This window comes from Gadus morhua, chromosome 19 (assembly GCF_902167405.1).
Source record: "Gadus morhua chromosome 19, gadMor3.0, whole genome shotgun sequence".
NCBI lineage: Eukaryota > Metazoa > Chordata > Actinopteri > Gadiformes > Gadidae > Gadus > Gadus morhua.
In genome coordinates, this window is record NC_044066.1 from 1,325,613 (window position 1) to 1,337,500 (window position 11,888).

At 43.5% G+C, this 11,888-nt stretch overlaps 1 protein-coding gene across 2 annotated transcripts in view; it reads left to right on the forward strand.

The window, feature by feature from the left end:
- Positions 1-7,571: 7,571 nt before the first annotated feature.
- The window catches only part of palm2akap2 (PALM2 and AKAP2 fusion), a 131,379-nt gene continuing 127,062 nt past the window's right edge, over positions 7,572-11,888 (forward strand). Inside the window, exon 1 of one of the 2 annotated variants that reach the window (XM_030341645.1) lies at positions 7,572-7,776. In XM_030341645.1, the coding sequence (XP_030197505.1) occupies positions 7,736-7,776 (41 nt within the window). In that variant the 5' untranslated portion in view covers positions 7,572-7,735. The remainder of the gene's footprint in view (positions 7,777-11,888) is intronic. The other variant, XM_030341646.1, reaches the window with a different exon arrangement.

Consider the following 11,888-nt stretch of genomic DNA (forward strand, 5'->3'; position numbering starts at 1 on the left):
TATCATCGCCCTTCATCAATTTAATTTCAACCCGTATCATGCGTTAAATCCTAATCAGAATAATTTAAGTCCACTGCGTTATTTCTCAGTTATAACTCCAGAAATATCTCCTTAGAATAGAAATAAAAAGAAATTCCCTATATTTAATCCCGTCAATCCATACTGTCCACTGACGGCGCGACTGCATGGAATAAAGCATCTGTCCAACATGTGTCAATAACATAATATTTTTATGTGACACTGTAAACACATGATCGAATGTCAATTAAATCCCAAGTGTGAAAAACCAAGCCACACTCATCACAATCGTTGTCCGTTACTCTTGATGCTTTTCATGACAAATCAGGCATTAAAAAGGGGTTATGTTCAAGAACATTTTACGTGGGTAATTACAAACTGATTATCCAAGGCGTTCTCGTCAGTCTTATTACCGTAACCCTATAAATACAGAGGTGAGCGCCGTGGTAATGCTGCACCATATGGCACTTCTGGCGGACCATGCAAATGGCAGGATTCGGAGGGAGAGGGTATTTAGGGACCATAACGATTTATTGGTAGGCTAGATAAAAATATGTAACTATGTCAGACCACTTCTTTTTTTAATTCTGGGACAGTGCGCTCCGTGCTACTGACAGAGTTCACTGCTGCAGCAACATGTTGCCACTCACTCTGCTTTTTGTTGTTAGCGATCCCAATCCCGTGACCGCCGAACAAAACTACCTTTCGGGCCTCCATCTCACCCACAAGTGTCTCCACTTCAACCTCCGTGAAATTTCGCTTTTTTGATTTCTCAGTACTTCTGCCATTGTTTCCAACAAGACATAATACCGGCATCTGAGTCTGTTTTATATGCAGATCGCATTCATGAGGTCATTTGCATTGACCATTTATGGTTAAAAAGGGGCGTGTAGAGGGCGGAACGTGAAGCTGATTCAGCTGCGCACAATTGTAGTCAGTATGTGATTTATAAAGCAAAGATTGCGTACAGGTGTGCGTACGCAGTGTTTTATAAATCTGAATATTTTTTGGCGCACGCAAAACTTGGCTTCTGGGCGTACGCACATTTTTAGTAACGATCCTACGCACAGTTTTATAAATGAGACCCCTGGACCTAGTCATGCAATTTGCGTGTCGGCACCATTTACGGTTTGGGGTGTGGGCCCACTTTTAGGGGGGTAAGAATAACTAGAACTGCAAGCAGTTATGCAGGGGTCCAAGAAGTGTGCATTTCGCCGGCACAACGCGACAAGAAATGTGCGTTTCGCCGGCACAACGCGAAGCATGTGTTCAAAACGCTACCCTGAACCTGTGGATACAAAGGATTTGACTGTGGTAGGAGTAGCAAAGGTCAGTGTAGCGTTTTCGCGGCGAAATTTTGTAGAAGATATACAATTTCCTCGTTTATTGCGCCCCCTAATGGCGAATTTTTCCGATTTTTTTATCGAACGACATTAAGGTTAGCAGCAACATGTGTGTAGAATTTGGACTCGATCCGATGTCTAATTTTGGATTTTTTTGGATTTTTAATTTTCCACGTCTAATTTAGCTAATAAACAAATATTCAAAACTCTACCGTTTCGTCGTCGAAGGTTGGATCAAAAAACTGTCTACCATTTCTTTGCGTGTGCGTCTGAAGATGCCGTGTGCAAAGTTTGGTGTCAATTGGTCGAGAAATGTGGGAGGAGTAGCGAAGAAACAGTTTTGCGGTTTTCGCGATTTAGCGAAAAAAAATTCCAGACGCAAATGGGCGTGGCCTATGCCAAAAGATGCAGCAGACTCCAGTGCATCTGTGTGTACAAGTTTTTGGACTGTGGGAGGTTCGATGTGGGAGTTATAGCCCCAAACGCGTATTCCTTCGTATAGCGCCACCTAGGGACCGGCGTGTCTGGATTTTGTTATCTGAGTAGCGGTGCCGATTCTGGATCTAGTCATGCAATTGGCGCTTGTGCACCATTTACGGTTTGGGCTGTAGTTCCACTTTCACGGGGAGGTAGTATAATAAAAATCCTTACAAAAACAATAGGGATCCAACCTGTTGGCTTGGACCCCTAATAATAGGAATAATCCTTACAAAAACAATAGGGATCCAACCTGTTGGCTTGGACCCCTAATAATAATCCTTACAAAAACAATAGGGATCCAACCTGTTGGCTTGGACCCCTAAAAATAAAAAAAATCCTTACAAAAACAATAGGGATCCAACCTGTTGGCTTGGACCCCTAATAATCCTTACAAAAACAATAATAATCCTTACAAAAACAATAGGGATCCAACCTGTTGGCTTGGACCCCTAATAATAATAACTAGAACTGCAAGCAGTTATGCAGGGGTCCAAGAAGTGTGCATTTCGCCGGCACAACGCGACAAGAAATGTGCGTTTCGCCGGCACAACGCGAAGCATGTGTTCAAAACGCTACCCTGAACCTGTGGATACAAAGGATTTGACCGTGGTAGGAGTAGCGAGAAGTCAGTGTAGCGTTTTCGCGGCGAAATTTTGTAGAAGATACACAATTTCCTCGTTTATTGCGCCCCCTAATGGCGAAATGTTCTGAATTTTTTATCGAACGACATTAAGGTTGGCACCGACATGTGTGTAAAATTTGGACTTGATCCGATGTCTAATTTTGGTATTTTTCTGGATTTTTGATTTTCGACGTAAAACGTAGCTAATAAACAAATATTCAAAATGCTACCGTTTCGTAATCGATCAAAAAAGTGTTTGAGTTTTTCTTTTCGTGTGCGTCTGAAGATGTCGTGTGCAAAGTTTGGTGTTGATTGGTCAAGGAATGTGGGAGGAGTAGCGAAAAAACAGTTTAGCGGTTTTCGCGATTTTGCGAAAAAAAATTATTGACGCAAATGGGCGTGGCCTATGCCAAAAGATGCAGCAGACTCCAGTGAATATGTGGGTACAAGTTTTTGACTGTGGGAGGTTCGGTGTGGGAGCTATAGCCCCAAACGTGTTTCTCCTTGGTATAGCGCCACCTAGTGGCCGGCATGTCTGGATTTAGTCGTCTGCCGTCACCTCACGGACCTGGATCTAGTCATGTAATTGGCGTGTCGGCACCATTTACGGTTTGGGCTGTGGTACCACTTCTAGCTGGGAATAATAATAATAGGAAGAAAAATCCTTACAAAAACAATAGGGATCCAACCTGTTGGCTTGGACCCTTTCGCGATTTTGCGAAAAAGAATTATAGACGCAAATGGGCGTGGCCTATGCCAAAAGATGCAGCAGACTCCAGTGAATATGTGGGTACAAGTTTTTGACTGTGGGAGGTTCGGTGTGGGAGCTATAGCCCCAAACGTGTTTCTCCTTGGTATAGCGCCACCTAGTGGCCGGCATGTCTGGATTTAGTCGTCTGCCGTCACCTCACGGACCTGGATCTAGTCATGTAATTGGCGTGTCGGCACCATTTACGGTTTGGGCTGTGGTACCACTTCTAGCTGGGAATAATAATAATAGGAAGAAAAATCCTTACAAAAACAATAGGGATCCAACCTGTTGGCTTGGACCCTTTCGCGATTTTGCGAAAAAAAATTATAGACGCAAATGGGCGTGGCCTATGCCAAAAGATGCAGCAGACTCCAGTGAATATGTGGGTACAAGTTTTTGACTGTGGGAGGTTCGGTGTGGGAGCTATAGCCCCAAACGTGTTTCTCCTTGGTATAGCGCCACCTAGTGGCCGGCATGTCTGGATTTAGTCGTCTGCCGTCACCTCACGGACCTGGATCTAGTCATGTAATTGGCGTGTCGGCACCATTTACGGTTTGGGCTGTGGTACCACTTCTAGCTGGGAATAATAATAATAGGAAGAAAAATCCTTACAAAAACAATAGGGATCCAACCTGTTGGCTTGGACCCCTAATAATCCTTACAAAAACAATAGGGATCCAACCTGTTGGCTTGGACCCCTAACTAGAACTGCAAGCAGTTATGCAGGGGTCCAAGAAGTGTGCATTTCGCCGTCACAACACGACAAGAAATGTGCGTTTCGCCGGCACAACGCGAAGCATGTGTTCAAAACGCTACCCTGAACCTGTGGATACAAAGGATTTGACTGTGGTAGGAGTAGCGAGAAGTCAGTGTAACGTTTTCGCAGCTAAATTTTGTAGAAGATATACAATTTCCGCATTTATGGCGCCCCCTAATGGCGAAATTTTCCGAAATTTTTATCGTACGACATTAAGGTTAGCACCAACATGTGTGTAAAACTTGGAGTCGATCCGATGTGTAATTTTGGGCGTGGCCTATGCCAAAAGATGCATCAGACTCCAGTGAATCTGTGTGTACAAGGTTTTGAATGTGGGAGGTTCGGTGTGGGAGTTATAGCCTCAAACGCGTATTCCTTGGTATAGCACCACCTAGGGGCCGGCGTGTCTGGATTTTGTCGTCTGCGTAGTCTACACGGACCTGGATCTAGTCATGCAATTGGCGTGTGTGCAACATTTACGGTTTGGGCTGTGGTACCACTTTTAGTGCTGGAATAAAAAGAAAAATCCTTACAAAAACAATAGGGATCCAACCTGTTGGCTTGGACCCCTAAAAATAAGGTGTTGAATGAAAAATTCCTTGAGTTGAGGCTTCGTAGGCGTCTACCCGACGGCAGCAGGGTGAAGAGGCTGGCATTGGGGTGTGTGTCATCCCTCCTGATGTTTTTTGCCCTCGACTCCACCCTCTTGTGGTAGATGTCCTTCACGTTGGGTAGGGACGCTCTGATAGTCCGCTCAGCTGACTGGTCATTCATCATGCGGATGGCTTTAGCCTTGGCCAGCTCTAGGGCTGTGACCCATCTCTGGCGCTCCACCTCCGTGCTGGCCTTCAGGTGGTACGTGCGCCCCCCGCTGCTCAGCACGATGTTGCAGGCGTCCTCCGTGTCGATGTGCGCCGTGACCAGGTTGATGGTCCCGCGACACGTGTGCGCCATCTCCGCCTGCGTCCTTCCTCCTCAGTCTGTCCCGGATCCCCCCTCTTCTCCCTCTGTGTTTTGACCGTTTCCAGGGCTTGTCGCTATTGAACGTCAGTTTGTCAGTTTGTCGGAGAATCTCAGGCTGAAACGCCAACTTGCTGTCAAAAGACGTGCTAACATAAAATATGCCGCACTGATCCCTTATTTCTAAAAGCATTTGGTGATCATATGTGATCATACTAAAAGTCACATCAGAAAAAAGATTAAATATAAAAAAAAATAGGTAAAATGCACAGTCTAAACATAGAGACCCTGACGGCGTCTGGACACAGCCGCGCCGTCACGTTGGTGCAGAACATGTAATTGCACAACAAACAGTCAACATAAGATAAATAAGACATATAGTATAACCATATATAAAAAGAAAGAATGTACAGAAAGTGTATGTGCAATGTGTAAAGATAATCTCGCCAGAGCCCAGGTTCGAATCCTGCAAAATACATGAAAATTAAAGTGATGATACTGTGTGTAAACAATGTTGAAAAGATAAGAGAGGTGATAAAAAATGATACAGTGCACGTTTTCCTCCTTTTTTCTCCTTTTCTTTTTCTCTCTTTCCCCCCACTTTCCTCTCTCTTTTTATCTTTTACCCCAGCCGGGCAGTCCCTTTTGCCCCTTTTTTGGCAGAGTGGTTAAGGCGATGGACTAGAAATCCGTTGGGTTCTCCCCGCGCAGGTACGAATCCTGGCGTCAATGGTACAGGTTAATCAGTGTATGTTTATAGGGCTGTTTAATGGATCGCCAGAAATATGTCATGGTACTGCAGACCTCTTTCGTTGAAGCATTTCTCCTGAACTGAGAGGGGTGCTGTGGCTTGGACGGTCATAGTGACTGTCTAATTCACAGTAGAGGCAGTGTTCTAATCGCAGCTGTAAGTTGTATAATGTAGGCCTAAGTAACCTACTCAATTGGAATTCCTTTAGCCGCCAGTTCTGATAGCTTAACACATGATCGGGTCACGCTATATGAGACCTTTTTTCATTGCCGTCTCAAGTAAATATTGCAAAAGGGGTACTGTGGCTTAGCTGGTCGAAGCGCCTGTCTTGTAAACTGGAGACCCTGGGTTCAACTCCCAGCAGTGCCTACACTTTTTGCAGCAGCATCATCTGGTGTAGATACGATAAAAGTTTTTCTTGCAGTTAAAAAAACTTAGACGACCCCCTGGTTGATGGGATGGCAGTGATAGCCGGGCGGTGAACTCTCAGCAGCGGTTGGCGATGACATCACATGGTGCTTCAGCGCTCACATGGCAAACGAGCCAGCTAGCTCTGCCAAACGATCAAAAGTAGATACTCCCACAGGGAATTGTTCCATCTTCTATTGATAGTCTATTCTTTATAATCAGCCATGTCTTCTTATGGTGTAAAGTCGAATACCCTCCTTTTCTCCAACATTGAGCAAAGTGCAGTTAGTTATAAAACACTATTTTAGCAGATGAATCTCGGATTTCTCCTGTGACATAGTCAAACAATCTATTACACAAATTGTGTATTTTATTAAAGACGTTGAATTTCATCCATACGTTGGTGAATGCTTTACGAAAAGCCCACTGGGTGGCAGTACAATCCACACTTTGGAAGCTATCTAACATGTAAAGTTGGCAGAGATTTCAAGACAGCTTTTTCTGTGCAATACTGTATTGTATAAACAACGAATGGATCTTGTGTGTGTGTGTGTGTGTGTGTGTGTGTGTGTGTGTGTGTGTGTGTGTGTGTGTGTGTGTGTGTGTGTGTGTGTGTGTGTGTGTGTGTGTGTGTGTGTGTGTGTGTGAGTGCGTGCGTGCGTGTTTGTGTGTTGGGTGGGTTAGTGATAAGATGTGATGCCTATGTAAGGTCACTACTCCTAACCTGAATAGTTAGCATACCGGCCCACATGATAACAAGGGCAGAGAGACCTGAAAAGGGTGTGAGAGAGAGAGTGACAGGGTCTGAGTGATAAGATGGAGATGATAGTGAACTTGAGTTGGAGCGAGAGCTGACCTCCACTTGAAGGAGGTCAGATGAACAGCTTGCCCTCCTCCGTCCTTCCTTCATCTTTTCCCACCCTTCCTTCTCTCTTCCTAAACACAACTAAGAGGTAAGATATGTCCACACCCTTCAGATGTTTACTACACAAATTGTGCCTGTAAAGCTCAAGTTGTTAGCATTCCTTGCGACCTTTAAAAGACAAAACACTGTTGCATGGAGTAATTATGAGTATCTTCTTGTGCACTGAGAAGATCTTTTAATCTACTACAGTTGGTTGACAAGATAGGATATAGACAGTTGTTATGTACTAAAGTATACTTATGTTTGATCTGTTAATTCATCATGCCTCTACTAAAAAGCACGAAAGTGGCTGATCTACAATATTTTTCTTACCCTGCGGCTAACACTGCAAAGCACACTACCTTGTGATGGCTGGCAAACGCAACCACACACTAACACAGATGTTGCAGTCACAGGAACTGCTACACAAGGAAAGATGAACACCTTTTGGTTAGAAACACACACACACAGTCTCTCCTTCACATACACATAAATTCATTTATGTGTAGACTCCTCACACACACTATACACACACACTGACACACCACACCCCCTTCTTCCCGCCTGTCGGTGGAGCTGGCGGTCACATGGTCGCCGTGTTGCCGCGGCAGCAGCCGACACATCGTGCCGTGACGGAGCCTGTCGAGCAGCAGGAGGAGAGGAGGAGAAAAGGAGCTCTCATCTCTGAGGAGGCGGAAAAGAGCAGGAGAGGTAGCCGGAGGAGGAGAGGAGGGAGCAGCCATGTCTGAAACGCCTTTGCAGCAGAACGGCTCGACAGTGCAGTGAGTAGCTCAGAGATTTACCGCCAGAAATATCTCTCTGTCCTCCCCTCATATCCCTCCTCTCTCCTAGCCTCCTTCTCTTTCTCCCCTGGTCTCTCCAACCATTTCCTCTCCCTTCCCTCGGTCCTCCCTCTTCCCTTCTCTCCTCCTTACTCCTCACCTCCACACCTTTTCTATTTCCTCCTCCCTTCCCTCTTTTCTCCTCCTACCTACCTTCTCTCTTCACCCTGCCTTCCTTCCTACCGTGTCTCCTTTTCTCCTTCCCCCTGTCTAGTTCCAGTGTCCCTCTGTCCATCATGCAGCAGCTGTAAGGATGGGTTGTCATGGCAACGGGAGCTCTGTCATGATGGGAGCTGCTGCTCTATTCTGACTGACACCATGCTCTCTCTCTTCCTCTCCCACTCTATCCTCTCCGTCACACCCCGTCTGTCTGTCTTCGAATGTACTCTCCCTCCTCATCTCTCTCTCGCTCTCTCTCTCTCTCTCTCTCTCTCTCTCTCTCTCTCTCTCTCTCTCTCTCTCTCTCTCTCTCTCTCTCTCCATCTCTCTCTCTCTCCCTCTCTCTCTCTCTCTCTCTCTCTCTCTCTCTCTCTCTCTCTCTCTCTCTCTCTCTCTCTATCTGAAATATCCCGGTCTCTATCTCTATCCCGGTCTTCTTCTAGTCTCCCTGAAATACTCCGTCCCTAGCACTCCCTCTATCACTCCCTGTCTCTCTCTCCATTTAACACTCTCGTTCTCAGGGTCTCTGTCTCTTGCTCTCTCAGCTATATTATCTCTCTCTGTCTCCCTCTGTCTATTTCTCTCTCCATCTGTCGGTTTCTCTCTGTCTGTATCTCTACCTGCCTCTCCGCCCTTCCCTCTCTCATGTCTTCCTCTGTCTGATGCTCTCGCGCTGCATCATACATTTTTTTCTCATTAACTCTTAGTGCTTTCCTCCAAGTTATTCTCTCAATCAGGGTTCTGTCTGTCTGTCTGTCTGTCTGTCTGTCTGTCTGTCTGTCTGTCTGTCTGTCTGTCTGTCTGTCTGTCTGTCTGTCTGTCTGTCTCTCTCTCTCTCTCTCTCTCTCTCTCTCTCTCTCTCTCTCTCTCTCTCTCTCTCTCTCTCTCTCTCTCTCTCTCTCTTCCCCATCCCTGTCTCTCTCTGTACTCCATGTGTGTGCTTGAATAATTGTGTGTGTTGCCATATGTGGCCACATACTGTTCTTTGGTCTGTCTATGTGTGTGTGTGTGTCTGTGTGTTTGCGCGTGCGTGCATCCGTGTGTGAATGTTGGAACAATATTCAACCATTTTGCTAACTGCATTTGTTTATACCTGTTAAGCGAAACATAAAGACATAGTAAACTATATATATATATTGCTCTGATTGAGTCCTAACCCCCTTCAGTATCAACATATTAGCATAGCATAGTATAGCATAGCATAAGATACCACCATATAGGATAGGAAAGGATAGTACACCCTAGGATAGTATTGCATAGCAAAGAGTAAATGTATCGTAAGAGAATAGCAACGTAGGTTATGGCCGAATAGAAAATAATAGGCCAGCCCAGAATAGAATTGCATGGAATAGACCAACACAGAATGGAATAGAATAGAATAGACTAACACATAAAATAATCAAATATAACAACATAGAATAGAACAACACAGAATAAAATAGAATAGACCAACACAGAATATAATATATTATAATATAATATTATTAAATAGACCTACGCATAAAATAATATGATATAATTTAACCGATTAGAATATAGAATAAGTAGAATAGAATGGACCAACCAAGTATAGAACCCAACTGGGAAAACACAGCTCTGCTTTCGCTCAGTAATATCAATCAATCAATCAATCAATCAATCAATCAATCAATCAATCAATCAATCAATCAATCAAAAGGTATTTATCTGTTTCTTGAAACACATTTTCTACTGATCTTCATGAAACTGCATTCTGCTCTTTTCCTATTATTCCCTCTTTAGCTCTCCCTGGATCCATTCTCCCCTCTTCCACTTCCCATAATCCTTTCTCTCTCTCTCTCTCTCTCTCTTTCTCTCTCTCTCTGTCCCTCTCTTCCTCTCAATGTGAGGGATGAAATATGAATGAGTTGAAGGTCTGGCAGCCAGATATCTGTCTGTTTGGCTTACTCAGCCCTTTATCTCTCTCTCTCTCTCTCTCTCTCTCTCTCTCTCTCTCTCTCTCTCTCTCTCTCTCTCTCTCTCTCTGTAGTGGATGTTTCTCTCTTTCTTCTTGTCTTCCCTATATCTCTGCCTTTCCCTCGATATACTCTCACTATATTTTATCTTTGTTTTGTTTCACACATCTCACTGAGGATCAGAGGTTCAGAATTCAAATCCAATGACAAAGTAGAGATATATGTATGTAAGATGTGTTTGTCTTTATCAAAGATACCTTACATCCAACAAATCCAACCTGTGTACAACTTTTGTGCTCTCAAGGCCCTTGTAATCACAAATCAAATATCAAGATGCACAGGGTAGTGGTGAGGGTGTGGAAATCCCCGGTTTCCGGGTACCATCCCAATTTCCAAACCCTACGTTCTAGAGCCAGAAGCCCAGACCCAGACCCCCTCTGGTCTCTGAAGCACTTTCCTAGATAGTACACCCTAGGATAGTATTGCATAGCAAAGAGTAAATGTATCGTAAGAGAATAGCAACGTAGGTTATGGCCAAATAGAAAATAATAGGCCAGCCCAGAATAGAATTGCATGGAATAGACCAACACAGAATGGAATAGAATAGAATAGACTAACACATAAAATAATCAAATATAACAACATAGAATAGAACAACACAGAATAAAATAGAATAGACCAACACAGAATATAATATAATATATTATAATATAATATTATTAAATAGACCTACGCATAAAATAATATGATATAATTTAACCGATTAGAATATAGAATAAGTAGAATAGAATGGACCAACCAAGTATGGAACCCAACTGGGACAACACAGCTCTGCTTTCGCTCAGTAATATCAATCAATCAATCAATCAATCAATCAATCAATCAATCAATCAATCAATCAAAAGGTATTTATCTGTTTCTTTTTGTGCAAAACAGCAAAACAAAGTGCAAGACAAGTGAAAACCTATTTCAAAAAGTAGAAATGTGTTTAAAGTAACAAATATAAAATGCAGCTACATTTAAGTGTACTATATCACTGTGATCACATTACAGACTGCATAACCACATTACAATGTACAGCTGGAGCTACAACAGACTCATTATATTACTATTGGAGAGTTGTAGCGTCACAAATCTGACTTCAGATTTCCATTCTCAAGTCTGGTTGCAGGCTGGGTTAACGGGGCATTTGTCGTGACAGCCTTTCACGTCCACCAATCATGGGGCTGGTCTGGGGAGCCCTATCACTTAATTGGCTATTAACAGTGAACACAAATATGGCCAACACTAGTTGGCAGTAAAAACAGCTTGTTAAGGTTTCAAATGCTGTGTAGACTTGCCACTGTAGAAACACACGTTTTCAGTAACAGGCAACATAATGCTAAAATAAAAGGATAATTACATTGATTGCATTTAATAAATGCAAGAGAGTGAGAACATGAATTAATATGACTGAGGACAGTATGGTGAAGTAGCTATGCGTCAGATTCATCATCTGCTATTAAAGAGTCGTCTGCGGTTTGGAGGGAAGATTCCAGTAAGGAATCTTTGCTAATCTTGTTGAAGTTCTACCATCCGCTCTGCAGTGACTTCTCTCCACATCCACCCTACATCGGACACTAATGACAGTTTAATTTAAACACTTCATCACTGTTGACACCACTTTGGCTCATGATGCCATTTTCTCGCCATTTTCTCAGCAGAGAAAGAAGATCAGAGAGGGAGAGATGTGTGGTTAGGCTTTATTCTTTACACCCTCATCTCCTCCAATCACTTTCAATAAAACAACTTCAATACCATCCTTATAATACGTATTTGGTTATATTTGGTTGATGTGTAACAGCCAAACCACCAGTGCAAGTGTACAACAGTGAGTAACACATGGTCACAGGAAGCTGCCTTGCATGTTTCAGTTCAAAGGAAATGCCAAACACTAAAAACAACATTCAGAGGGAGAGA